The sequence below is a fragment of the Myotis brandtii genome, unplaced genomic scaffold, assembly GCF_000412655.1.
Source record: "Myotis brandtii unplaced genomic scaffold, ASM41265v1 scaffold382, whole genome shotgun sequence".
Lineage (NCBI taxonomy): Eukaryota > Metazoa > Chordata > Mammalia > Chiroptera > Vespertilionidae > Myotis > Myotis brandtii.
Genome location: NW_005364671.1, coordinates 1,399,657 through 1,423,440, shown reverse-complemented (window position 1 = coordinate 1,423,440; position 23,784 = coordinate 1,399,657). Strand labels below are relative to the sequence as shown.

The 23,784-nt window shown below is 36.3% G+C and overlaps 1 protein-coding gene across 6 annotated transcripts in view; it reads right to left on the bottom strand.

Moving 5' to 3' along the window:
• The window catches only part of FAF1 (Fas (TNFRSF6) associated factor 1), a 356,513-nt gene that overhangs the window by 237,470 nt on the left and 95,259 nt on the right, over positions 1 to 23,784 (bottom strand). For 5 of the 6 annotated variants that reach the window (XM_014544808.1, XM_005872500.2, XM_014544812.1 and 2 more), the window contains 2 exons: positions 17,099 to 17,190; positions 6,802 to 6,893 (listed from right to left, as the gene is read on the bottom strand). In XM_014544808.1, coding sequence (XP_014400294.1) covers positions 6,802 to 6,893; positions 17,099 to 17,190 — 184 coding nt within the window. Of the gene's footprint in view, positions 1 to 6,801; positions 6,894 to 17,098; positions 17,191 to 19,226; positions 19,323 to 23,784 lie in introns of those variants that run through there. The other variant, XM_014544811.1, reaches the window with a different exon arrangement.

Sequence of the window (23,784 nt, the reverse complement as noted above, 5' to 3'; positions counted from 1 at the left end):
CAACCTCCTGATCAGCCCTGCTCTGTGCCTGATAGGGGGGAGCTCCCCAACCCCCTGATTGACCCTGCTCTGTGTGTGACAGGGTACGGAGCCCCAATCCCCCTGATGGGCCCTGCTCTGTGAGTGACAGGGGGCAGCGCCCCAACCCCCTGATTGGCTCTGCTCTGTGAGTGACAGGGGGTGGTGCCGCAACCTCCCCATCGACCCTGCCTTGAGTGTGACAGGGGGCGGTGGCCCAACCCCCCAATCGGCCCTACCCTGAGCGTGACTGAGGGTGGCATTGCAACCTCCCGATCCGCCCTGCTCTGTGCATGACGGGGCGGCGCCCCAACTCCCCAATCGGCCCTGCTCTGAGCCTGACCAGGGGCTGCACTTAGGGATTGGGCCTGCCCTCTGCCACCCGGGAGCAGGCCTAAGCCAGCAGGTCGTTATCTCCCGAGGGGTCCCAGACTGCGAGAGGGCACAGGCCGGGCTGGGGGACCCCCCCTCCCCCGCCCCCCAAGTGCACAAATTTTTGTGCACCGGGCCTCTAGTATACATATAAAACTCAATAGGGTACATATCTAGATTGCACCCATCCCGGGGTGAGGCATATATGGGAGACAACTACCTGATGTTTCACTCTCACATCATTTTTCTCTTTCTTTTTCTCTCTCTCCCCCATCACTCTCTCTAAGATAAGAAATAAAAAACAAAACACCTCTACCAATTTCAGAGCTCTTCCATTCATTTGTCTATTCTCAAATATAACACTAAAAATCAGAATTACCTTTTATTTTCTCCTTTTTAGATTATAAATTAGGTTATAAGTAAGTTTTCTATTAATTCACCAATTATAACAAAAATATCAAATTAAGTCATAAAGTTTATCACACAGCAATTTTATCCATCTACCATATTTGGTAACATGATGGGCTCTATATATAATTCAATCAGAAATTGTTTTTGGACTTCACTATACAGTTAAGATGCCAAAAAATATTTTTATTTGGTAAAACACAAAATTAAAATCATAAATTAAAAGTAATTATTATCATTAGCCTTTAAGATTCTGCATAAATTTTGTGTTTTTTTAATTGTCTCCTCTGAAATCAGAATTTGAGGTATACATCACACACACGCAAAGATAATCTCTAGTTTTATAGAAAGATATATTAACACACTAAAATAAATACACCTTGACTTTTTAGTTATATTTTAATTAAATATTCATTAATATGACTTTTTCATTAGCAGGAAATTCTACATGCCCCTCCTCCCACCACCTGGCTATCCCAGTTTTTTATGTCTTTTGTTCCACTTTGAATTTTCCTGTCTCTTATTGTTCCAATGCAGGAAACAACATCATTATATCTTGGTAAAAATCTATGAAGTCAACTAGAAAAGACTACTTAAGTGCTATGTGAAGACACATTTTCCAACAAACATTACATTTCAGAGGCATTGTAGGCTCCTGCTTGCCTAGGGATTGAGTGATAGGCAATCAAACAAAGGTCAGCCAAATGGCAATGAACACTTCCATTAGCCCAGGAAGACTTTTTGATAAATCCATTTAACCACATTACTGGAAAGTAATAGATAATAATCAATAATATCTCTAATCTGCTATAATTATGTGGGTTACATATTGAATGACAGTGATTAATTACATTGTTAACTAACCTAGAACTACAAATACTGTTTGGCTATTTGTAATAGTATGCAAATTCAACCCCCCACTAGTATATCATTGAACATAGAGGATAAGGAGCAACCCAAGAAATCTTTAAATTCTTAACCTAAAACAAACTATTATCAGACTACCAAATACAATTACATTAGATTTAATTTTCTGCAGTTGAGTAATTTCTATTTGGTCTTTTTCCCCACACAGAGCTCCTAAAACCCTTGGAATTTTTAAGTGATGAGAGTGATAAAAGTGAAAGGAGCAAGGAGTTTTTTGTTATTCATAATAATTCCCTTTCATCCACACCTGAGTTTGTTAATAAGGTGACTTTTAGAAAATCCTTCAGAATGGGGGTCAATAGGAGAACCAAACTTGTGATAAGATGCTATCTGCATCCCCCTCTTCCCCACCTATGAGGAGAGAAGAGGGGCAAGAGATTGAGTTAATCACTAATAGCCAATGGTTTAGTCAATCATGCCTGTGTAATAAAGCCTCCATAGAAAACCCCAGCTGAATGATTTGGTAGAGTTTGCTATTTATTTCTTCATCTGGCTGGTCATTTACATCCTTTAAAATATGCTTTTTTGTTTGTTTTTTGCCCAGCCAGTGTGGCTCAGTGGTAGAGTGTCAACCCATGAACAAGGAGGTCACAGATTTAAATTCCCAATCAGAGCACATGCTCAGTTTGCCAGCTCAACCCCCAGTAGGGGGTGTGCAGGAGGCAGCCGATCAATGATTCTCTCTCATCATTGATGTTTCTCTCTCTCCCTCTTTCTGAAATCAATAAGCACACATGCGCGCGCCTTTTAATAAATCAAAAATAGTGAGTAGAGAACATTTCTGAGTTTGGCGAGCTGTTCTAGCAAATTATCATACCCAAAAAGGAGGTTATGTGAACCTCCAATTATAGCCAGTTGTTCAAAAACACAGGTGACGACCTAGATTTGCAATTGCTGGCTGATGTGGGGGCCAGCCCTGTGGGACTGAGTGGGTGTTGAAGAACTGCCTGTTGTGTGAAACAAACAAAATAAATTTTGTGGCCAGAAGTGTTCTATGAGCAGTGCAGTAGAGAAAAACAGAAATGTTTTCCTTCCACTACATAAATAATAAAGATATTTGATAGATGGTGGTAGAAGTTTGACAATACTCAAAGTTTAGGGATACATGTCTCTCTACCACACAAAATCGCCAAGTTTTATTAAAAAAGAAAATGTGTATAAATATTATAAAGATCTAAAACAACTTAAACATAGTTCTGGAATGAGACTGTACTCACAAAACTTATGACTCTAATACTAGCATAATTATTCACTTTAGATCAGTTTTGCTTCATCTGGCATAATAATACAATATATAATTAAACATTACAATAATTCTCTCATTCTATAATGTACTCAGTTTCACTGTGAAAACTGAAGAAAGAATGAGATCCTCTATTCCAAATAGAGAGAAAATCTTAAAAATTTTATATCAAAGAAAAGTGCAGGCCAATATCCTTGATGAACATACATACAAAAATTTACAACAAAATATTATCAAAATAGATTCAACAATACATTAAAAGGACTATACACCATGACCAAGTGGGATTTATCCCAAGGATGTAAGGATGGCTCAACATCTGTAAATCAATCAAGAGGATACATCACATTAACAAAATAAAGGATAAAAACGATATGATCACCTCAAAAGATGCAGAAAAAGCATTTGACAAAATTCAAGCTCCTTTTATTATAAAACCTCTCAACAAAGTATAAAAGAAACATATCTCAACATAATAAACATTCTATATGGCAAAGCCACACCTAATATATTCAATGGTGAATAGCTAAAAGCTTTTCCTCTAATATCAGAAACAAGACAAGGTTGCCCACTATCACCACTTCTACTCAAAACAGTTTTGAAAGTCCTGGCCACAGCAATCAGACAAAAAGACAAAAAATAAAATAAAAGGCGAACCCTAACCCTAACCCGAACCCTAGCCCTAACCCTAACCCTAACTCTAACCCTAAAACTAACCCTAACCCTAATCCTAGCCCTAACCCTAACCCTAACCCTAACCCTAACCTTAAATAAATAAATAAATAAATAAATAAATAAATAAAATAAAAGGCATACAAACTGGAAAAGAGAAAGTAACACTCTCATTATTTGTCGATGAAGTGATACTATATAGAGAAAACCCTAAAGACTCCACCAAAAAATTAGTCAAACTAATAAATGAATTCAATAAAGTTTCAGAACACAGATACCTATTGCATTTCTATACAATAACAATCAGAAGAAAAATTTAAGAAAACTATCTCATTTATAACCATAAAATAACTAAGAATAAATTTAACCAAAGAGGTGAAAGATCAGTACTCTGAAAACTATAAGACACTAAAGAAAGAAACTGAAGAGATACAAATAAATAAAAGGATATACCTTGCTCACAGATTGGGAGGATTAATATTGTTAAAATGTCCTTACTACCTAAACAAATATATACCAATATCCCTGTTAATATGCCAATGGCATTCTTCTCAGAATTAGAACTAATCCTAAAATTTATATGGAACCGCCAAAGACCCCAGTAGCCAAAGACATTTTGAAAAAGAACAAAGTGGGAGATATTAAACTTTAGATATAAAACTATACTACAAAGCTAGAATAATTAAAATGGTATCATACTGGTGTAAAAGCAAATATACAGATCAATGAAATATAGAATAGAAAGCCCAAAAATAAATCCTTGCTTAAATGGTCAAATAATCTACAACAAAGATGGCAAGGATATACAATTAAAGATCATCTCTTCAATAAGTAGTGTTGGAAAACCAGAACAGACACATGCAAAAAAAATGAAATTGGGCCACTTTCTTGTACCATATTAAAAAAACAAACATAAAAACTCAAAATAGATTAAAGACTTAAATGTAAGACCTAAAACCATAAAACTCCTCGAAGAAAACATAGATAGTAATCTCTTTGACATCCATCTTAAGCAATATCTTTTTAAAAAATATATATATATTTTATTGATTTTTTACAGAGAGGAAGGGAGAGGGATAGAGAGCTAGAAACATCGATCAGCTGCCTCCTGCACACTCCCCACTGGGGATGTGCCCACAACCAAGGTACATGCCCTTGACCGGAATCGAACCTGGGACCCTTGAGTCCGCAGGCCGATGCTCTATCCACTGAACCAAACCAGTCAGGGCTTAAGCAATATCTTTTTGGATATGTCTCCTCAGGCAAGAGTAACAAAAGAAAAAAATAAACAAAAGGGAACTGTATCAAAATAAAAAAGTTTTGCACAGCAAAGGAAAACATCAACAAAATGAAAAGCCAGCCTACTGAATGGGAGAAAATATTTGCAAATCATATATCTCATAAGGGGTTAATATCCAAAAGATATAAGCAGCTCATACAACTAAACATCAAAAAAATAAACAATGTAATTTAAAAAATAGGCAGAGAATATGAATAGACATTTCTCTAAAGAGGACATACAAACAGCTAACAGACATATTAAAAAGATGGTCAACATCACTAATCATCAAGGCAATGCAAATTAAAACCACAGCAAGATATCTCATACCAGTCAGAATGGCTATCATTAATAAATCCACAAATAACAAATGCTGACGAGGATGTGGAAAAAAGGGAAGTGTCATACACTGGGTGGGACTGTAAATTACTGTGGTATGGAAAGGACTTGTATGCATGCATATAAGCATAACCAATAGACACAGACACTAGGGGGGTGAGGACATGTGCTGGGGGGTGGGAGTGGAAGGGGGAGGCCAATGGGGGGAAAAGGAGACATATGTAATACTATATGTAATACTTTAAACAATAAAAAAATTACTGCGGTATGAAAAACAGTCTGGAGATTCCTGTTTAAAATTTAATTTAAAATATTAAAAATGGAGCCCAGCCAGCATGGCTCAGTTGAAGCAGGAGGTCACGTTTCGATTCCTGGTCAGGGCATGTGCCCGAGTTGTGGGCTCGATCACCAGTGTGAGGTGTGCAGGAGGCAGCCAATGATTCTCTCTCATCATTGATGTTTCTATCTCTTTCTCCCTCTCCCTTCCTCTCTGAAATCAGTAAAAATATTTTTAAAAAATTAATAAAACAGTTGCTATACTATCCAGCAATACCATTTCTGGATATTATTCCAAAGAAAACAAAAACACTAATTTGAAAAGGCACATGCACCCCTATTCATTCCAGCATTACCAGTACTAGCCAAGATATGGAAGCAACCTAGGTGTCCATCGATAGATGAATGGACAAAGATTTGGTATATATGTATTATTCAGCAATAAAAATAAAGAATGAAATCTTTCCATTTGCGACAACATAGATGGACCTAGAGGATGTTATGCTAAGTGAGGTAAGTCATACAGAGAAAGACAAATACTGTATGATTTCACTCATATGTAGAATCTACAAAAACAAAACAAATTAATAAATAAAACAAAACAGAAACAGATCCATAGATATAGAGAACAAGCTAACGGTTGCCAATATATCTGATCTCTTCACATAGTTTTTGATAAGTAAATATATAATCATTTAGCCTAAGTTGCCTTCCAGAGCACAGTAATTTTGGGAGAAAATAATATCAGCAATATAAAAAAATTATATCAGTGCTTTTCAAGCTGTATTCTGTAGAGCCCAATGAATTTTCTTAAAGGTATGCCTTCTTTAGCCATGGGATAGGCTGGAATTCCATTTACTTATTCTCTTCCCTCTCCCTTCCTCTCTGAACTCAATAAAAATATATTTTTTAAAATTAATAAAACAGTTGCTATACTATCCAGCAATACCATTTCTGGATATTTATCCAAAGAAAACAAAAACACTAATTTGAAAAGGTACATGCACCCCTATTCAAACAGATAAATAACATTTTTGACTATTTTTTTACATAGTTTTGCTAAAGATTTTCTTTGGAAAAAAGGTGCCACTACTAAAATCAAATAAACTATCTAAACCACATAATTTAAAATTTTATATACTTAATAATTGTAAGTTAAAGCTTCAACAAGATTTTTATTTGATTTTGTATTTATATATAGCTTAAAGCAATGTTATTAACAATCAAATTTTTCATTTCAGATTAACAAAAAAAGTAAATACCTTACCTAGCATGACTAGATGATGAAGGTGGTGGTAAGTCTGGTGTAAGAACATAGAGACTGTTGTTTTTTGGCAAATGTAGTGATTTTAAGACCGTCTGAAAAAGGAAAAAACAAAAATGCCTGTTAATTGTGCATTGTTAACTTTTTCCTATAGTTCTTGAAAAACTGTCAATATTGTAGTTTGACTTTTCTTCTTTTGAAAATTTCCTAATAGGATAATGCAGAAGAACTACTGAACCCAAATAACCTTGTTTCTCCCATGCATATCATAAATTAGCATTAATATGAATGTTAAAACAAAATACAAATTCTTTAGCTCATGAAGTGATATAAATAAATAAGAACACAGTTAGGGCTCATCGATGTCTTCATTGAAGGAGTATATCCTTGCAACTAATATGCATTTCATTCTAGGATTGTTATAGCAAAAATTAGCAGTGTAGGTTTTCAGAGATCATTAGTCCTAGAAAAGATCAGAGAGCACCTCAACCCAATGATTTCACAGATGAGGAGCTGTAGCCTGAGAGGTGAAATGACTTAGATGAGGTCCTTTACTAAGTGTTATTTATGTCACTTAAGTCACTTAACTCTTACTTCAGAGAATTTTGGTTAAAGCACTCTGTCTGAAGTGAATAAATTGCTCTTGGGCTACATCTCACCTACTATCTTGATAATCATACAAAATTTCACTAAATTTCCTAAAACTGCATACCTTTCAAACTCACAACTTGATGGCAAATACCTGCTAATGTACTTCAAACATTTTTTGACAGCAATACAATTAAGAAACACATTTTATATCTTTACATCATAACCCAGGACATACATATTTATTCAACAGATATTTACTGAGTTGCCTCTGTGCCACACCTATTCTAAACACTGAGAATACAGCAGTGGATAGAACAGTCGAAAACCCCTGATCTTATAGAGCTTAAACTTTAGTACAAGGGCGGTGAGCCTTTTTTTCTGCCAAGAGCCATTTGGATATTTATAACATCATTTGCAGGCCATACAAAATTATCAATTTAAAAATTAGCCTACTATATTTGCTCAAACATTTAATTAACTTACCCCTAATGCATTGGCAGGGCCAGACAAAATGATTTTGTGGCCCTTATATGGCCCACAGGCCGGACGTTCCCCACCCCTGCTTTAGTACAGTGGGGCCTTGACTTACGAGTTTAATTCGTTCCGTGACAGAGCTCGTAACTCAAATTACTAGTATGTAAAATCTTAAAGTGAACGAGTGAGACACGTGATGCTGGGCTGATGTTGTGGCGTTCACTGTGACGTTCGCTGCGCCAACTAGCGGTGGGGTATCTGAAGCTGGCTCATAACCCGAATTTTAGCTCGCAACTCAAAGCAAAAAATCGGCCGAGAGACGGCTCGTATCTCGAAAAACTCATTAGTTGGGACACTCGTAAGTCAAGGCCCCACTGTAGGAATAAATAAAATAATAACTTATATAACTGAGTATTAGAAAGTGATCTTTTTTTTCTGTTAAACACAAAGTAGGGAAGGAGGGGTGAAGAATATGGGGATGGGGAGTTATGTAACTTTGAACTGAGTGATCAGAGTCATTCTCATTTGAGTAGAGACTTGAAGGTATTGAGGAAACCATGAGAATAGAGAGAAAATAATATTTCAGGCAAAGGCAACAGCTGGGCAAAATGCTTATTTAGTAAAGAAGAAGTAGTCCAATGTAACTGAAGCCAAATAAGCACTGGTAGGAGTCAGGTCAGAGAAGTAACAGAGCTAGTAGGAACAGAAAATGTGTTGAGCCATTTAGGCTAATGTAAGGGCTTTGACTTTTACTCTGAATAAGATGGGAAGCTATTGGAGTGATATGATTGAAACAGGTTTAAAAAGGATCACTTTGCCGTAGCCGGTGTGCTCAGTGAAGAGAGCATCAGCCCACAGACTAAAGAGTTTCAGGTTAAATTCCATTCACATGTAATTTGCTTGCAGGCTCAATCCCTGGCCCTGGTAGAGGTGCGTGCGGGAGGCAAATAATCGATATGTCACATTGATGTTTCTCTCTGTGTCTTTACTCTCTCTAAAAATCAATGGAAAAATATTCTCCGGTAAGGATTAACAAAAAATAAAAAGGATCACTTTGTCAGCTATGTTGAAAAGTAAATGGGAAAGATATTGACAGAGGAGGGCAGAAGCACAAAGGAGGCTATCCTATATAATAAAACCCTAATATGCAAAGTGACCAAACGGTAGCTATGATGTGCACTGACCATCAGGGGGCAGGTGCTCAACACAGGAGCTGCCCCCTGGTGGTCAGTGCACTCCTACAGGGGGAGCGCTGCTCAGCCAGAAGCCGGGCTCACTGCTGGAGAGCACAGCGGCGGCAGACGGACATCCCCCGAGGGGTCTCAGACTGTGAGAGGGCAAAGGCCAGGCTCAGGGACACCCCCCTTCCACCAAGTGCACAAATGTCATGTACCGGGCCTCTAGTACTAAGATAAGGCTGATGATGGCTTATGCCAGTGTGATCTAATAGAAATGATACAAGATAGTTGGATTCTGGATATATTTTGAAGATAGCACCAAAAGGGTTTCCTGACAAACTGGAGATGGGTTTGGAATCAATAATGAACTAAAAAATATTAGAATGAAATATTTTAAGAAAAAAGTTGTCATCAATTGAAATGGGGAAGACTGCATCAGAGGACTTCCCTTTAGGGCATGGAGGTTTGAAATGTGTATTAGACATTCAAGTGGAGAAGATAAGCATTTGAAGATAGCACCAAAAGGGTTTCCTGACAAACTGGAGATGGGTTTGGAATCAATAATGAACTAAAAAATATTAGAATGAAATATTTTAAGAAAAAAGTTGTCATCAATTGAAATGGGGAAGACTGCATCAGAGGACTTCCCTTTAGGGCATGGAGGTTTGAAATGTGTATTAGACATTCAAGTGGAGAAGATAAGTAAGCAGCTGAATATATCAACCTGGAATTCAGGGAATAGGTCTGGAATGGAGATATAAATTAGAGATATCAAACTGACAGTACATATGGATGATACTTAAAAGCTATAACACTGGATAAGATCACCACTGAATTTAGTAGTGTGATCACTGGTGATAATGACAAGAGCACTAGTAGCTATCTGCTTAGACTGGGCTCAAGAGAAATGAGAAAAAAGTAATTAGAAACAACAAATATAGACAACTCTTTGGGGGCAGTTTTGTTATCAAGGGGACTAGAGAAATGAAATAATTTCTGAAAGGGGAGATGGGATCAAGAGAAATATGGAAGCAATAACATCATGTTTATAGGAAAATACTGATAATGCAGGAAAGACAGGGAAGAGTGAAGTCCTTGAATAGGCCAGAAGGAATATAGAATGTTATCCAAAGCAAATATGGAGGTTTGATCTTAAGAGATTGAACAGGCCATGTAGAGCAGCAATTTTCAAGTGGTGTACTGCAAGAATTTTTAAAACATGCAATACCTGACTTATTTAGTCAGGGGCACTGACATCTTAGATTACCAAATAAAAAAATGACAACAGCCCGGCTGGCATGGCTCAGTGGTTGAACATCAGCCCATGAACCAGGAGATCATGGTTCGATTCCCGGTTATGCCGGGCGTGCTGGGGCTGTGGTCTCCTCTCCGCATCCCGCACAGAGGGGGAGACTTGAACCGGTTCGAGCAAGCTAGGAGGCGCTTTCTGGATTAAAGAATAAAGAAAGACATAAAATAGATTAAAAGCTTGGGCTGGGTGTGGTGCCTGCCCTCTGGAGGGACTGAGCATGCAGAGAGAGAGAGCCAGCTCCGAAACATGCAGAGAGAGAGAGCCAGCTCTGAAAGCTGATTTATTATATACTCAAATTAAAGGAAGTTACATCACATCTGGGTGGGCCTTTGACATCATGAGATCCATCCCCTTAACGCTGGGCAGGAGAGTCAGACTGAGTGGCGTCCAGTCTTTGACTGGTCCCGCCTTCAGGGCGTGGCTTTTGCCCTCACACTGAATCCCAGCTGACTTAAATTAAGCCAAGTGTATTCTAAGGGCCCTTAACACATGGTCAGGGCATATGCCCAGATTGCGGGCTCAATTCCCAGTGTGAGGCGTGCAGGAGGCAGCAGATCAATGATTCTCATCATTGCTATTTCTATTTCTCTCTCCCTCTTCCTTCCTCTCTGAAATCAATAAATACATATATATATATATAATATATATTTTTAAATGACAACAGCCAACACAACAATAGCCATTCAGTGTGAATGTCCTATCTTGAACCATAAATATGTAGGTCATATAACAGAGTTACATCTTATTGGTCATGTCCACATAATACGGTTGTTTGTGTCTGATTGGTTAATTCTTGGCACCAGAAATCCTTATATACAAGTATAGGCACCTGATTCTTTAATAAGTCACTTTGGAGCAAAAAAGGTAGGTAATTACTATTATTATTTATTTCTATAAATCAAAATTATATCTTATTTTTGTTAGATCGGCCAAAAATATTTTTTATGTGTGTGCTGCAGAATTTTGGTAATTACTTTATATGTTCCATAAGACAAGAAAAGTTGAAAATCACTGATCTAGAGTACCAGGAAAAAAGGATAGAATGTGTATAAGATGCAAGTAAGTAAACAAACACCAAGTTGGGAGCTTGTGAAAATTCTCTTGAGATTGCCTTTATTTTCTATTTCACAAAATAGAAAGTGAGAATGGGAGAGTGGGAATGGGAGAAAGGTGTTTTAAAGGTCTGGGAGAGGATAAATATAAAATAGCCATTTAGGAGAATGTGGATAAATCATATACATGACAGCCTAGCAGCATTAAGGGGCAATCTGAAGATCATAGTCATAAATTTAAAGATACATCAATCAGCATGATGATTATCTCCAGTCACATTTATTTATGAGACACAGAACAGAAAAAGTTGGATTTGTCTAAGATAAGGATTTTTGTCAAGCAAGATCCTTGAAGCAAGAACCTACAAGCAAGTGATTATAAGACTAACGATGGGATTTAACCCACTGTAAAAAAGGAGGAGAGGGCATGAAAAATATAATGATCATGTAAAGATAGCACAAACAATGAATTGGAAGTATGAATGGGGTTGAAGGATTGTTGGTGTTAGGATACTAAAGGAAGTGAGCTAGGGACATAAGAGAGAGTGAGAAGAAAATGGAAGCTTGAAATTAAGATTTGAGAATTGTTGTAATTAAATGATAAGCCCATGGGAAGATATGGCTGATATAGGGTAAATAAAAAGATCTTCATAGAAAAGAAGTGCAAGGAACTAGGAAACCAAGGTGTTGGAAGAATCATTTACAAAGATATTTAAATTACTAAGAATTAGGACAGAGAGCAACTGTAAGCCAGAAATTAAAATTCATCAGAAAATGAGGGAGATGGCCTCAATAAGTAGGTGATATAATTTTTTGACATGAAATTCAAAGCTGAAAGTTTTTAAAGAGGAAGTATTAATAAAGGTATGAAAGTGGAAATGAGAAAAATGAAGACATATAGTAGTTTCCCCTTATCCATGGGGGATAGGTTCCAAAACCCCCCAGTAGATGTCTAAAACTGCAGATTGAACCCTGAATGTACTGTTTTTTCCTATACATACATATATACATACTTATGAATTGTTTATTTCTGGAATTTTCTGTTAATATCTTTGAACCATGGCTCACCCTGGGCAATTGAAATTACAGAAAGCAAGACCACTAATAAGGAGGGACTATTATATATTTTACCAGTTAATCCAGTGGTATCATTTATGCTAAAGAAAAGCAATTAACACTGAGAAGGCTACAGAGAAACAGTGTCCTCAGGACCATAGACTTCAGTCAGAGAAAGATGGAGAAGGGAAAGTTTAGAAAAGAGGTTGACAATAAGGAATTTCGCTAATAATGAGTTAGTTCCACAGGTCATAACACAGGTCTTGGGCATTTAATAGGACAAAGAATAGAGAAAGACATGGGCTGTGCAGAGACTGGAGATCAGAGTGAGAGGTAACATGGGAATCTTAGACTCCTTGCAATAGTAACTGGCATAAACAGTGGGAAAAGGCATAATGAAACTGGTCCTGGTTGAATCAAAACAAATAATAATCTCAAGGCTGAATGTGTTGGAAAGCAAGATAGAGTTGATGTCTAGGAATTCCTCTTAACCTTGCAGATGGAAGTAGAGAAACCTGAGGAAAGCTGATTTTCGCCAGGCATAGAACATAAGAAACTCACTCTTGACCTCTCCACAAGTGGGCCCTTCTTACTAAGTGCAGAGACTTACTCCAAAGGCATTGAGATTTACTCTTGACTCATAATAATCATGTGTTAAACAAAAAGAAATAATCTGATTATTTGCAATACACTCTGACAACTTCTATCCTTTTTCCTCCCAGTCTGGCTATAAGCCACTCAATTAACTTTACATCCCGCCATGGATTGAAAAAAAAAACACTGTAGTAGCCTTAAGTTCTGATCTTTATGTCAAACACGTGTAAGTCCTTTTGAAACTGATCTGTTATTGCTAATAGTTAACATGCAAACAAACCAAAAACACACATATAAACATAGGAAAGTTATTTTTACCTTAACCTTCATTATTTTATTTTGTGATTATTGATAAATGCTTAGATTTAACACTTGACCAAGTTATTATTATCCTCTTACCATGCCATCATCCAAAAATTTTCCACTAAATCTTACCCCTCAAACCACATATGGTATGATTAAGTAAATGGATACTCATCTTTAACTTATTTATTCATTTATCCCATGAACATTTGCTTGATATTTATTATACCACGCACTGGATATACAATATGAAAGAAAGAGACATGGCCCCTCTACTCATGGGGTTGTGATGAAGAATGCTGAGATAAGAGCCACATTTTATACAAAACTCTGTTAAATAAAGTAATATTTAGGCTGAAACTTGAAGTGTGAAAGAGAACCATCATGTGAAGAATTAAGGGTAAAGCATTCCAGGCAGCTGAATAGCATCTGACAGGTAAAGGTGTAAAGAGTTTAAACCTATTAGAAGAATTAAAAGGAAGTTTACATGACTACAGCATGAAAAGTGAAGGTAGGAAAGGCTAAAGATGAAGTTGTAGTGGTGAAGAGAAGGTAAATAACACCATGTCTTTTAAAAACAAATATATTTGTATTGATTTTAGAGAGAGGAGAAGGGGGAGGGAGAGAGAAATATCAGTGCGAGACAGAAACATCGATGGGTTGACTCCTGTTTGCACCCTGACCGGGGTGACCTTTCAGTTCACAGGATGAGTCACATCAGCTAGGGCAATCCTATCTAATAAAGAGGGAATGTGCTAATTGACCCTCATGCCGTCACAAAGATGGCAGCGCCCACAGCCAATAAGGAGGGAATATGCTATTTGACTGCCACGCCCTCAAAGATGGCGGCACCCACAGCCAATAAAGAGGGAATATGCTAATTGACTGCCCTTAAAGATGGTGGCGCCCACAGCCAATAAGGAGGGAATATGCTAATTGACTGTCACGCCCTCGAAAGATAGCAGCACCCAGTCCCCTCAGCCCGTGGGGGCGGCAGGCGTGTGGCAAGGCCGGACCCACCCCCAGGCGGGCCAGACCGCTCCGCGGACCTGCCTCCAGAGTTCCCCAGTCCCCTCACTCCCTCCCCTCCCCCCGCCCAGGGCCAGCCCGAGGCGCAGGCAAGCCTCGGATGTTGGCTGCCCAGCTGCCCAGGGCTGCCCAAGGCTCAGGTAACCAGGGCTGGCCGAGACTTGCGCTGCCAGCAGTGGCAGCAGCAGAGGTGTGATGGGGCGTAGCCTTGCCCTGATCACCAGGTCGCCTCCAGCCCGAGGGCTCCCAGACTGTGAGAGGGGGCAGGCCAGGCTGAGGGACCACCCCTCCAGTGCATGAATTTTCATGCACCGGGCCTCTAGTACAATATAATGCCTTTTAAACTAGGGTGAGTAGCTGAAATTTTATTCAAAGAGAAATAAAAAGCTATGTTATAACAGGAGAGTTATATAATTCGACTTATGTTTTTAAAAGACCATTCTGGCTACTGTGTGAAGAATACACAGGAAGAATCAAAGAAAGGAAGCTGGGAAGACGATGAAGCTACTACATTGATCTTGGCAAGAGATGGTAACGGCCTGGATGAGGAAGTGCAATAAAAATACTGGAAAGTGCCCATGATTAAGATATATTTTGGAGGTAGACTCTACAGGACTTACCAAAGGATTAGGTATTGTTTTAAATGGAAAAAGACTGATGCTCAAACTTTTTTTATTTAACAGTGGCTATATAGTGCTGCCATTTATTGGAGAAGACTGTTGAAGAAATGGCAGGGAAGGAAAATCAAGAGCACCATTTTAAACATGTTAAGTTAAAGATGTCAATAAAATATGTAATTAAAAGAGTGAATTACCAATTTGGATATGGAAATTCATAGAAGTATAACCTGGAAATAAAAATTTGGGAGCAATTAGAAAATTAATGTCATAGGAATAGCAGAAATCACCTAGAGAAAAGTGTACATAGACATAAGTAAATGAAAATTTTATTGGTAACAAAGACTATGTTCAAATATGAGGACATATAGTTTTAAGGACATTTGCAAAATGATTGCCTTTCTCTTCACAAACTACTAAAAATAACATGCAAGACTGATCATATCCACAGGTTTCTTAATAAATGAATGAATAAATGATATAGCTGTGCAAACTAATGCATCTGTCGTTTTATTTTTGCCTAACTGTTTCCACTTCTCAGTCAGCACTTTTTTTTTAAATATACGTTTCAATTAGAATAGTCATACAGCACCAGAGTTAAAGAATGGCCTCTGAGACAAATCTGGCCCACTGCTTGTTTTTGTATGGCCAGTGAGTTAAGAATGGTTTTTACATTTTTAAATGGCTGAAGAAAATTCAAAAGAAGAGTATTTCACGACATGTGAAGTTACATAAATTTCAAATTTCTGTGTCCATAAATAAAGATTAGAACACAGTCATGCTTACATACAGCCTATGGCTGCCTTCATACTATGACAGCAGAACTGAGGAGTTGCAACAGAGACTGTATGGCCCACAAAGCCTAAAATATTTATGACCTGACAGTACAGAAAAAGTTTGCTGACCCCTAATATAGTATGTCACTAACTTTGTACCTAAATTTATAAATATATTGCCAACATGAAATTCCTGTAAATATCTTGAAATATTCAACATCTCCATATATCGAGTGAAATATATTTTTATAACCACAATTCTATCAAAAGCCATTGACAAAGAAGAAATGAACCAAAAGTTGAAGATTCTAAGTTTGTGCCTGGATACTGAAATATCAGCTCAGTAAATAGTTTGAAAAAATGGACAATTATTTCCACTTTAAACATCTAAAACTTCAGAGTTAACTCATTTCTTTCAATCCCTCTCCTCTCTGTCAGAAAAAAAAGTGTGTGAAATATTTTATACCTAAGGCTGCTACTGGATCTTTAAGAATAGCAACTACTACATTAAAATTGTAACACATTTTAAATATATATATTATTTTATTGACTTTTAGAGAGAGGGGAAGATAGAGGGAGAGAGAGAAACATTGATTATCGGCTGCTTCTGGCAGTCCCCTACCAGGAATCAAGCCTGCAATCTGGACATGTGCCCTGACTTGGAATCAAATCAGCAATCATTCAGTGCACGGGACAATGCCCAACCAACTGACCCACACCAGCTAGGCAATTGCAACACTTTTTAGAAATCTTTAAATATCATTCATTCCTTTCCGCTGCCACTATCCAAATAAACAACAAAAAAGAAATAATTCCATTTAAAATTTTCACAATTAAAATTTTTCCTATAATCTTTGTTTTATAATCAATACTTGGCATACATATATATACCACGTATGACTTCTTTCAGACCAATACATAATTGTTTAGTAAATTATTATTTCAGAGCACTTACTGACACCCTATGATATTTGAGGAAAAGGTAAAGATTCTCAAAAAAAGTATCAAACTGCTATAAAATAGTTAGAAATTTTAGCTTGAAAAAAATTGTTTGCTAATTTCTTAAACTAAGTTATTACCAAATCTACTTATGTAACAATATTAATAAAAACCATTGTTTATACATTATTTAGTCAACTATATAACTGGCAATTTAAGAAACTCACACTGAATGGGGCCAGGTGGATACTTGAAATATAGGGGGACCACTTAATAAAGGATATGATAACCATAATGCTGTATATTTGAAACTATTACAGAATGATACTGAATGTGAACTATAATGTAAAAATAACAAATAAATAAATAAGAAACTCACACTGTCTTCCACATCTCCAGTCTTCCAGCCTTTTAACAACATTTTAGACACAGGTATCTGGAGTTCATTTTCTAGAATCTGTTTAATCTCTCCTGTATAAAGAAGAAGATACTGAATATTACTAACAAAATGATGCAATCAACACTTGTTCATATCCAGAGCTAGCATTCATTCATGTTAGACATATCTGATGAGTGAACAACAAAAATTTCAATAATCCAAGCTTCAAATCTTGATCAAACAACACATAGCCCTTTGAAGAACTCAGGCTTCAATATCAGTTAAGAGAAAAGACTCCACAAGTAATCAATTAGGTAGTTAATTAATTGCATAGCTTTTTTAAAGATATCGATATCAGTGACTGGAAGTTTGAAGAGAAATAATCTATTTTAAACCAATCAACTGACAATACCTATTTGTGTTCAGCATATGGTAGGAGTAGCAGGTAGAGTATAAAACCCGAGTCATTATAGGAAAACTGGCTGGTGTGGCTCACTGGTTGAACATCGACCCATGAACTAAGAGGTCCCCAGTTCAATTCCCAGTCGTGGCACATGCCTGGATTGCGGGCTCCACCCCTAGTGTGAGGTGTGCAGAGGCAGCAGATCAATGTTTCTATTTCTCTATCCCCCTCCCCTCCTCTCTCTAAAATCAATAAAAACATATTTTAGAAAAAAAAAGTAGCTGAAAAAAAATAAAGCCAATGATCTAGAACACAATTTAAATTGTGTTAGAGAGAAAAGCAACAAAATTTCAGAAAAGGAAACAAAAACATGGTGAGTCAAACAGAGAAAGCTTTGTGAGAGAGATGAGACTTAAACCCAGCTTGAAGAAAAACTGGGTTTGCCCTAACTGGTTTGGCTCAATGGATAGAGTGTCGGCCTTCGGACTGAAAGGTCCCAGGTTCGATTCCGGTCAAGGGCATGTACCTTGGTTGCGGGCACATCCCCAGTGGGGAGTGTGCAGGAGGCAGCTGGTCGATGTTTCTCTCTCATTGATGTTTCTAGCTCTCTATTCCTCTCCCTTCCTCTCTGTAAAAAATCAATAAAATATATTTAAAAAAAAAAAAAAAACTGGGTTTAAACCAACCAAGCTTGAAGTATAACTGGATTGTGAAAGAGAGCCAAACCAAAGGCAAAGATACTCAGTTTTGTAAAGACAAAGACTGAAAGGTATAAAGGCAATAATAAAAATGATTTTAAAGAGAAACAGTGAGAAATCACAATTTCCCCTGCGCTCCATAAATTTTTATCAGGAATCAAGTCTACTTGTAAATCAACCAGTTAATTTCTGGCACTAAAGTTTTTTAAACAGATTATTGAATCAAAATGTACAAATATTTCATACATCTGCTTCTATTAAGTTGGTACTGGTCTATAATTTTAGATTAACAGATAATTCAATTCCAGTTGTAAGTGATTGAATACTGAAAAAACTGTTGTGTATTTAAAGAAGAAAAATAATTCCATTCCATATATTAAAAGAGGATAAAGTAATAGAAGAGGGAGAAAAGCTTATGTTACATAAGCTCTATGGAAACACAGCTGCCTAAGTAAGGAATGCTACAAACAAACCCTTCATGGACTTAGTGACATTTTTGTACTTTCTTAAAGAAAATTCCCATATAGGCACTTTGGAATAGTTATTAAATATCATAAAAAGAATTCTGGTTCAATATTTTAGAAGCATAAATTTTTATGAAATTTGGCCTTCAAAAATGTCACTGCTGACAAAAGATTGTTCTGTTTACAGAAATGGTAGAAAGGTGAGCCATACTTTTTTATATCAAACACATATAAATATTGCCTTTTTGCATGTGGCTAAGGTTGTATTTCTAGAGCTATACTTGTCTAGAGCTGGGCTTATGCTCTTGCAAGTTTTCCCAGTGCTTTCCTCTTAGATACCTATCTTCACTTGACATCACCCATTTAGATTCTTGGAGACACTCTTATCATCCATAACCTATAAGAAGTTTGTTAAAGGACAAACAAAAAGAGATTTTCAGTAAAAGTCCCAGTTACTCTTTGCAGACAGTTGGTGGAACAAAGACTACATACCATAAAACACATAGTATTTTGCACCACAAGTAGAGAGAAATAGAAAACAAAACCAGAATCATGATAGCAACCTGAGTTCCTCGTTTTAAAAATTATTCTCTATTGGTCTCAATTCCTTCTTCTGTACAGTGGGATGATAATTATAGTACTAACAATTGACTGGGTTGCTGTATTAAATGATGTAAGGCATGGAAAATATTTTATATTAGAATGTATCCAATATATACAAGGGACTCAAAAAATGTTCATTATTTTTAGTTTTATTAAGGTAATAACACAGTACTTGACCAGGTTCTTAATAAACAGTAGTAATTGTTTCAAAGATACCAAAATAATTTTGGGCAGGTAAATGCTAGAATGCAGCAAGTTTCAGAAAAAGTATTCATATCTGGATCTGCCTGGCTCCAAAGATCTTAACAAAAGATGGCATGGCCACTATGGTAGCCCCATACATTACTTTGTAAATTATGAAGATATGCTAATGTCATCAAGAACAGTCCATTGAATTGGCAAACTATTTATCTGGCATGGGATTAATATGCAAAATATCTAAATAACTCATAACCACTCAATAGCAAAAACACAAAATAATTTAATTTTAAAATGGGCAAAGGACCTACACAGACATTTTCCTACAAAAGATATACAAATGGCCAACAACTACACAAAAAGGTGTCAACATCACTAATCATTAGAGAAATGCAAATCAAAACCACAATGAGATATCCCCTCATGCTTGCTAAAATGGCTACCATCAATAAGACAAGAGATAAATAGAGGAGGACATGGGGAAAAGGGAACCTTTATGCACTGCTGGTGGAATTGTATATTGGTATATTAACTATGAAAAACACGATGGAGTTTTCTCAAAAGATTAAAAACAGAACTACCATATGGTCTAGCAATTCCACTTCCGAGAATATATCTGAAGAAATCAAAAACACTAGGTTGAAGTACCGCCACGTTCACAGCAGCATCAACTATAATACCCAAAACAACCCAAGAGTCCATCCATGGATGAATGGAAGTTGTGGTGCTCTTCATTTATTTGTGTTCATCTAATTTTCCAGCTGGTATCAATTTCTTCCAACCTGAGAAACTTCCTTTAACATTTCTTACAGCTTCTAATTGTGCTAAAAAAAAATTTAATTAGTCTTCATTTCTGAAAGACATTTTTGTTAGATACAGCATTCCAGGTTGACATTTTATTCCTTCAGTATTTAAAAATATCACCTAATTGTCTCCTGGCTTCCATTGCTTCAGAGAAGAAGGCAGTAGTCATTATTTTTAAATGTCTCTTTCCCTATATGGGATGTATTTTTGATTCCTCACCTGGTACTCCTTTAAAATTTTTTTTCTATTACTGATTTTCATAATTTTATTATGAAGTGGTTTCCTTTGAGTTACTCCTGCTTGTTGTTACTAATAAGCGTCTTAAATCTGTGAGTTTTCATCAAATTTGGATAATTTTGTGCTATTATTTCTTTTAAATTTCCCCCTTCAAAAAGCCCCTCTGTTTCCAGGACTCTAATCACACATACATTAGACCACTTTATATTTCCCCACAAGTCACTCAGGCTCTGTTCTTCTCACCCTCCCCTACATGTACTTTACTCTGCATTGTTTTTAGTGCTATGGCTTAAAATTTACTGATCTTTTCTTCAACAACATATAATTTGTTAAATCTATTGGGCAATTTTTTAAAAATATATTTCTTTATTGATTTCAGAGAGGAAAGAAGAGTGAGAGAGAGATAGAAACATCAATGATAAGAGAGAATCATTGAATGGCTGCCTCGTGCACGCCCCGTACTGGGGATAGAGCCTGCAACCCGGGCATGTGCCCTTGGCCGGAATCGAACCTGGGACCCTTCAGTTCACAAGCCGATGCTCTATTCACTGAGCCAAACCGGCTAGGGCTATTGGGCAAATATTTTATTGTAGATCTTATATTTTAGCTCTAGTATTTTCATTTGGCTATTTTTAAATATTTTTCATTTCTTTCCTCATTAATTTCCTGATTTCTTTAAATGTATAAGCATATTTAGAAAAGCTGGCTTTTTAAATCTTCCTCCACTAATTTCATTATTTTTGCCATTTATAGATATAATTTTAATTTCTAATTTTTCTTCAGTTAATGAGGCATATTTCTCATGTCTACCAGTTTTTGTCTGAATTCCAGACTTTATGAAAAGTATATTAATGAGCGTTTGCATTTAGTGGTTTGCCTTTAAATGGCCCTTAAGTGTCATGCCTATCGGGTATTTTGAGACTTCTTTACAACATTTTCGGGGTGGGAGGGTGGAATTAGAGCAGTGATTCTCAAAAGTATAGTTTACAAATTCCTGGGATTCCTTGAAACTGTACAAAAGTAATGCTAAGTAAAATTGTTGGTACTTTACCAATCAAAGTATCAGTGCTAAGCTGAACTAGTAAATTGTTTTTTATTGTTCATTACCAAATACTTGCTTTAAAAAAACAAACATGCTGTAACAAAAATTATTAATCAAATCTTGATGCTTTTAATATTATATGTGATAAAATGGGAAACACTCATAAAGAATTTCTGCTTCGTACTAAAGTACAATGGTAGTTTGAGAAAAAGCATTTGTTTGCATTGTGAAATGAACTGGTTTTTTTCACAGACCACCATTTTTACGTGGAACAAATGACTGCACACTGTATTATTTAGATTTGGTATTTTCTCAAAAATAAACAAAGTAAGCCTGTTAATCCAAGGAGAACAACTGACATTTTTTTCAATAACAGAATTTGAGTCTTCAAACTAAAATCCAAATTTTTACAAAATGTGCATATGCCACTGTGAGCCTGATAGCTTCTCAAAACTTGAAATATTTTTCTGGTAGGTTAGTGATATTAACAAATGTGATTTATTGATATTATAAAATGTGTCAACATTTGGTAGACCTTTATGACAAAGTGAACCAATATTTTCCAAATGACTATTTTATGATATTTCAAAATCATGCACTTAAAGTAAAGGTATTCCACTGAATTTTAAAGTAACAGAATGCTATATTTTCATTGAAGTGGTTTCAGATGATACATTACAACTAACCTTTAACAAATTACCACTTGCTAAGTTTTGGTACAGCATCAAATAACAATATCAAATAAGACTATAAGACTATTATCTAAAAGAGCTATTCAAATACTCTTCCCTTCTCCAATTATATACCAGCTTTCTTAAAATATTTCAACAGAAGTAACACATTGCAACAGAAAGAATGGAGAAGCAGATAACAATCCAGCGATCTTCTACATAGCATTTGAAGAGTTTGCAAAAATGTAAAGCAATGTCCGTTTGCTCAGTACTGTTTTTTGTTTTTGAAAACTAATTATCTTTCACTAAGAATCTTATTCAACAAAAAAGACAACCTAAATGAAATGGACATATTCGTAGAAAAATACAAGCTCCCAAAACCCAACCAAGAAGAATAAGAAAACCTGAATAGGCCGATAACCACCGAAGAAATTGAAACAGCGATCAAAAATCTTCCAGCAAACAAAAGCCCTGGTCCGGACGGCTTTACAGGGGAGTTCTACCAAGCATTCAAAGGAGAACTATAACCTATCCTACTCAGACTATTCCAAAAAATTAAAGAGGAAGGCACACTTCCAAGCTCTTTCTATGAAGCCAGCATTACCCTAATTCCAAAACCAGATAAAGATACCACAAAAAAAGAGAACTACAGGCCAATATCCTTGATGAACATAGCTGCAAAAATCCTCAACAAAATTCTAGCAAATCGGATTCAGCAATACATTAGAAAGATCATACACCATGACCAAGTGGGATTTATTCCAGGAATTCAAGGATGGTTCAATATCAGCAAATCAATAAATGTGATACATCACATAAACAAACTGAAAGACAAAAATCACATAATCGTATCAATTGATGCAGTAAAAGCATTTGACAAAATAAAACACCCTTTCTTGATAAAAACTCCCAGCAAAGTGGGAATAGAGGGATCATACCTCAACATAATAAAAGCCCTATATGTCAAACCTACAGCCAATATCACACTCAATGGCCAAAAACTAAAACTATTTCCCCTAAGAACTGGAACAAGACAAGAATGCCCACTTTCACCACTCCTGTTTGACATAGTACTAGAAGTACTAGCCACAGCGATTAGACAAGAAGAAGAAATCAAAGGCATCCAAATTGGAAAAGAAGAAGTAAAACTATCCTTATTTGCAGATGATATGATACTATACATAGAAAACCCCAAAGACTCCATAAAAAAACTACTAGACCTAATAAATGAATTTGACAATGTAGCAGGATACAAAATTAATGCCCAGAAATCTATAGCCTTTTTATACACCAATAATGAACTCACAGAAAGAGAAATGAAAAAAAACAATCCCATTTACCATTGCACCAAAAAAACTAAGATACCTAGGAATAAACTTAACCAAGGACATAAAAGACCTGTACTTGGAAAACTACAGGAGATTGAAAAAAGAGATAGAGGAAGACATAAACAAATGGAAGAACATCCCATGTTCATGGATTGGTAGAATCAACATCATTAAAATGTCCATACTACCTAAAGCAATCTATAGATTCAATGCAATACCTATTAAAATACCAATGGCA